At 50.6% G+C, this 5,898-nt stretch overlaps 1 protein-coding gene across 1 annotated transcript; it reads left to right on the plus strand.

The window, feature by feature from the left end:
• Positions 1-3,158: 3,158 nt before the first annotated feature.
• LOC106147673 (SPOC domain-containing protein 1-like) lies at positions 3,159-5,462 on the plus strand (the record flags this gene model as incomplete). Its single annotated transcript, XM_013510204.1, has 5 exons — positions 3,159-3,335; positions 3,845-3,902; positions 4,129-4,219; positions 5,071-5,230; positions 5,346-5,462. Coding segments are annotated over 5 exons (603 nt in total), but the record flags the coding sequence as incomplete, so codon positions are not given.
• Positions 5,463-5,898: the final 436 nt, after the last annotated feature.

Consider the following 5,898-nt stretch of genomic DNA (forward strand, 5'->3'; position numbering starts at 1 on the left):
TACTTATCCTATGTCTATATATTAGGAGGGATTGCTTGAACTCGGGAGTCTGAGGCCAGCCTGGGCAACATAGCAAGAAAAAGGAAGGAAGGAAGGAAGGAAAAAAAGGGAGGCAGGGAGGCAGGGAGGAAAGAAGGAGGGAAGGAAGGAAATAAAGGAAAAAAGGAAGGGAAGAACAAAGATACATGCATATTACAATGGTGAATTTGTTTTTCTACTTGCGGATCTGTCAGTTTTTGCTTTACAGTTTTTGAGATGCGGTTCCTAGATGCCTGTAAATTCGAGTTGTTATAGCTTCCTGATGAAACTGCTTATCCTGACGTTTTGAGGTCTTAGTTTCTAGTCGCTTTTGCCTTGAAGTTTGTTTTATCTGCTATTTCCCCCCACCCCCTGCCCGCCACCCCGTGGCACTGGGAATTGAACTCAGGGCCTTGCGCTTCCAGGCAGGCACTTATACCACTGAGCTATATCCCCAGCCCCTATCTGCTGTTAATATAGTTACAGAGCTTTATTTCGGTTGATATATTCTTGTTCACCTATTACTCCACTTTTTCTTTTAACTTTTTTGGATCATTTTATTTTAGACATAGTTTTTTATATATAATTATTTTTTCTTTCTTTAAAGATTGGTAATTTCTGTATTTATCTGAACTATTAGTTCATTTAAGTTTCTTGTAGCTGCTGATTTATTTGCATCTGTTCCTACCATCTTTTTTGTTTCAACTGTATCTAATATGCTATTAAGCCTGTACATAGAGTTTTTATCTATTTATTTTGAGACAAGGTCTCCCTGTGTAGTACTTGCTGTGGCTTTATGTTCACTATGTAGCCAAGGCTGACCTTGAACTCGCGGTGATCTTCCTGCCTCAGCCTTCCAAGTGCTGGGATTACAGGCATGTGCCACCACATCTGGCTACATAGTTTTAAATTTTAATTATGCTTATATTTTTTATTTCCAGAAGTTGTCTTTGGTTCCCAACCAAATCTGCCTGTTTTGGGGGGAGGTTGGGGGGCATTTTGCCTTTCACGTATTTGACTTCTATTATTTCTTTAAACATATTATATGTGTGTGTTTTGTATTCTGGCCCGATACATCCAGCATCTAAAGTCTTTGCTTATTCTGTTGCCTGTTGTTTTGAGCCGAAACACTGATGTTAGGGACCCCTGAGGACAGAGCTGAGTTAAAGGCTTTAAACTGTGAAGGGCTGGTCTTAATATCTTTCCTGCCTTTTTCCCCAGATGTCCCCTGTTTTCCTTTTTGCCTCCCTCTTTCTCAATTACTTTTTTGAAAGGCTGATTCATTCTCATGGTTAAAAAAAAAAAAAGAAAAATGAAAAGCTCCCTCCCAGCAACCAGGCACTTCCCACTGGCAGCGGGTGATTAGGTTCTGTGGATACTTCCCGTGGTATTTTATGCGTATTCAAGCAAACACAAATTTCAAATTTCATTCTCTCTGCAACGCAAATGGTAACATACTACACATACTGTTCTGCACTTGCTTTTTAATAAAAAATATGTTTCTGATTATAGAAGAAATACATGCTCATTTTGAATAACATAAATATCCAAGTGTTGTACATGTAGCAAATAAAAGTCTCTCTGGAATTTCATTCCCCAGAGATAACTTCTATTACACATCTATAAATATATATTTACATAAATGGGCTTATGCAACATTGTTCCTTAACCTGGGTTTTTTTTTTTTTTTCTTTTTCTCCCCGTAATACATTATGATGTCTTTTCACAAATCTTTTCACAGCCCATTGGTTAGGTGCTGGGGCCTTGGAGTCAGATAGCACTAGCTGTGCAGCTTAGTATAGGATTTTTCAGAGCCCCTCTGAGCCTCAGTTTCCTCATCCGTAAAGCGGTAGGGTAGAAACAATGAATCCTCCTGGTGTTGTTCTGAACCTTAATAAGATCATGCATGATGTGCCTCCTCCAGGGCCGGCTACTTTATAAGCCCAAGTAAAAGGTAATTTTTATTATGACTCCCTCACCCTTTTTAATGGCCACATTGAATTTATAGTGCGATGTGTCACCGTTTATTAACCGTTTCCCCTTTTAATGGACATTGGATTGTGCCCAGCTTTTTTGTTACAAATGCCAACCCAGTGAACGCGTGTTTCCTTTCAGAAAGAGCATCTTCCTGTGAATCCCCTGCCAGGGGGTCACAGGGTCCTTTGGATTCTAATCTCTGTATCCTCTTTTGCTCCAAGGAGGAAGTAAAAATGCCCTGTGGGGTGAAGAATGTGTGTTATGTAGGTGTTTACTTTTTTTTATTGTCCTCTCCTTCCCTTTGCTCAGGGGTGGTGGGTGGGCGGAAGCAGCCTGTCCCCTGGCCTGCCCTCCTCTTGGGCAGCCCAGCATTCCCCTTCCTCTAGGACGCTGAAGCTTAGATTTCTAGTTTCCCCCATACTTTGCAGCCTGACCGTTCTATGATCATTCATTGAAGGGTTAGTTTTTGGACACACCTGCTTTCAAAATAACATCTGTGGTTTGCAAATACATTAAAGGAATCACGCTTAAAATGGAATAAAGGCCTAAACAAAGAAAAGGAGGAGGAGATGGCACATCTTGTTCCAGAAACCTGTTACTTTTTACCAATTCTGGAAATGTATACCTTCTTGTTTCAAAATTAATACTGAGTTTCCTAGCAGCCACAGCCAAAAGGGAAGCAGGATAGATTCCATAGCTCATTAAAAGACCAAAATGGGCTTCCCATCTTAGGTGGTTATGGAGGGATTTCTCTCAGGAGCAAGAGGAGTGGTCAGCAGCCTTTAGCGGGGGACGGCTGTGGGCAGCTGTTTCTGGGGAGGGGTAAAGAACAAGTTAGTGACCCCGAAGAGGGTATGACCGAGTTTTGAGCAGGAGGAGGTAGATATATCTCCGGTTGGAAGAAAGGGGAGAAGAACCCTAGAACAGGGTCCAGTCAACTGTGAACGTGCCAGGGGCCAGAGGGGAAAAGGAGACAGCTCTTCTCCTGGGCGAGAAGCAGTCCACAGACATTCACTGAACCCTTTAAATGCCAGGCCTTTTGCAGACATTGGGAGGACAGTGGATGCCAAGACAGGCGCATGCTCTGTCCTCACAGAGCTTACATAGCCTGGCTGGTGAGGCTGGCTCTGCGGGGCGGGGTCTGAAGTCTCATCCCCCTGCAGGTAGATTCTGAGGCAGGGATCCGGCTGCGGGGCGCCATCCGCCACAGCCATGCAGGGGGACAGCAGCCAACACAGCTGGAGGCTCTGGAGAATTTCATGGAGATCAGCTCTGCCTCACTTTCCCAGAAACCCAGAACCAGGAAAAGGCCTGTGGCTCGGGGCCCCGCTGGAGGCCAGGTACACAGCCGGCTTCCTTCCACAGGTGACATCGCCTAATCCTGCTGGGAAGCTGCCCCCTGATTCGCAGAGCTCTCACTGAGGCCAGCGGTGGCTGTTGCTTGCTCAGGGTCACACAGAATAGCCAGGCGTGGGTTAGCGCCCATGTGCCGGGCTGGCCCGGCTGTGCGCTCTTCATCTGAATGTGGGAGCGAGGGATTGGCTGGCGTGCATTTGGAGAGGCTGCAGTCACAGGTCTTCAATCCTGGGTGACCAGCGTGTCCTGCTGCCGCAGGAGTCCCAGCTGTCTCCTTCAGGAGGGACAGCAGGGGACTCTGGGGGCCTCTCTGGCACCTCCCTCCCCCAGAAAAACTGCTCCTTGCCCTTCAGGGTCCCTTCCTCTGTGACTGAGGGGTGTCCAGGGGTGAGTGGGGCTGTCCCTGCCACATGGCTCTGTAGCTTCAGTGTGGGTCAGGGAGCAGGCAGGAAGCAGTGTTCCCTGGGCCTCAGCTCTTCCCCTCCCCCTTTAGGGTGGCCCAGAGGAGGCTGTCAACGGGGAGCCTCTTTCAGCAGTGGCAGAGGACTCAGGTGAGGGCTGCGGAGGGAGCTGCTGGGAGTGGGAGGGTTCAGGGGCGAGGCGGTCCCTCCTGGAATCCTTTTGTCCCTTTCCTCATCAGCCTGACGTCCTCCGCAAAGAGGTGGGGCTGCTGGCTGGTTGTGCTCAGCTTCCAAACCTAGGGGCGAGGGGCTTTGCTTGTCCCCTCAGGCCTGCACCTCTTCGCACCCTGGAGCGCTTACATCTCTCTCCCCACAGCTCAGCTTCAGCCCGGAGAGGAGATAATCGCCCTAGATCTTGACATACGGGCCACTGTGGTCCGTGTCCTGTGGGAGGCGCTGTGGAGTCGGTAAGGCCTTTACCCTGCTTTCCCACAGTTCTTTTTTTTTTTCCTTCCGGTACCAGGAATCGAACTCACGACCTTGTGCTTGCCAGGCAGGCACTTTGCCACTGAGCTAAATCCCCAGCCCCACAGTTCTGACGGCTGCCCTCGAGGGGTGCTGCCTCCTGGGGTAGGCCAGGCACTGAAGGCTTCTGTGTGTGACTAACCCCACTCAGTAACTCGGAGCTCACTGGCTCATACAGTCAGCTGGTGGAGAGCTGACAGTTGAACCTGAGTGTCTCTGGCTTCAAAGTCTTGCCTTCCCTTTAGCTAATGTCTGTGACAGTGCAGTGCTTAGAGTCTGCTCAGGGCCTGTGGATGTCCTGGAGCAGATGCTTCCCGGCACAACGAGTCTGTGAGAGATGGAAGTCGAGCGCTATCATTTACTGATGAAGGTTCAGTGAGGGCAAGACTTTGCAGGGGCCACACAGCAAATCAGTGACAGATTGAGGGTCGCCTCCATCTTCCCTCTGGCTGATGCCTTACACCCCTTCCTCCCCTCCTCACGCTTCCCAGCTCCGGGGGCCAGGGACAGAGCATGGGCTGAGGCGTGTGGATTTGAATTTTGCATTGCCACTGGTCAGGGGAGCTTGGGTAAGGCTTTGGTCTCTTCACCTCAGCCCCCTGTGAAGGGAGCACAGCCATATTTTTTTCTCACAGAGTTAGGATGAGACTGCTAAACCAGCCCCTTTAGGAAAATGCCCATGCAGGAGCGAGTTCGCCCAGATCCTGTTCCCACCCACACGTCTCCCCCTGGGGCTAAGTGCCGGGGTAACCACAGGCCCCATGTGCCCTCAGCCCTGCCGTTGTCCCCACAGTGTTCAGGAGCTTCCCGACCCGGGGCTGAGTGAGGAGGGGGTGAAGGGCATCGCTGCTGACATCGAAGCAGCCCTCTTTGACCTCACACTGGGCACCACCTGCCGCTACAAGACCAAGTATCGCAGCCTGCTCTTCAACCTGCGGGACCCCAGAAACCCAGTGAGTGGGCTTTGGCCTGGGCCAGGCTCTGCCTCCAGGGCGCCATGCGCTGATGGGATGCTGGGGCAGGAGCGCTCAGCGTGGCGTGTGTGGCCTCTGCCCCCTGTCCCTGCAGGACCTGTTTCTCAAAGTAGTTCGTGGAGATGTCACCCCCCACAACCTGGTGCGGATGAGCTCAGTCCAGCTGGCCTCCCAGGAGCTGGCCCGCTGGCGGGACCAGGAGGAGAAAAGGGTGAGCTGTGTGGAGCTGGGGGGCAGCAAGATGGAGGGAGAGGGTGGCCCAAGAGTGGGAGAGAGAGAGAGCAGAGTAGGAGGCAGATGGGGAGGCAGGGAAGCACCCGGCAGAGAAAGAGAATGGAAGAGAGAAGGCAGGTAGGGAGAGAGTCAGAGACCCTCCTGGTAAAAAAGTAGGAAAAGAGGCAGGAACACAAGGCGTCGGGGGCAGAGGGCTCTGCTGGAGGCGGTGCACTTGGTTTCCTGTGGAGCCAGGCTGGGTAACGCGGCAGGGGAAGGGTAACCAGAGTTGGTCCACAGCCGTGATGGCGAACATTTTAAAGCTTCCAGTGATACAAATAGCCCACTGCGGCTCTCGCGCCATAGGTTTGCCACCACTGCGTTAAGAGTCAGAAGTCCAGGGTGGGAAGCCCCTGAGTGTCCCTCTACCCCTC

Source organism: Chinchilla lanigera, unplaced genomic scaffold (assembly GCF_000276665.1).
Source record: "Chinchilla lanigera isolate Chin_1 unplaced genomic scaffold, ChiLan1.0 scaffold00519, whole genome shotgun sequence".
NCBI lineage: Eukaryota > Metazoa > Chordata > Mammalia > Rodentia > Chinchillidae > Chinchilla > Chinchilla lanigera.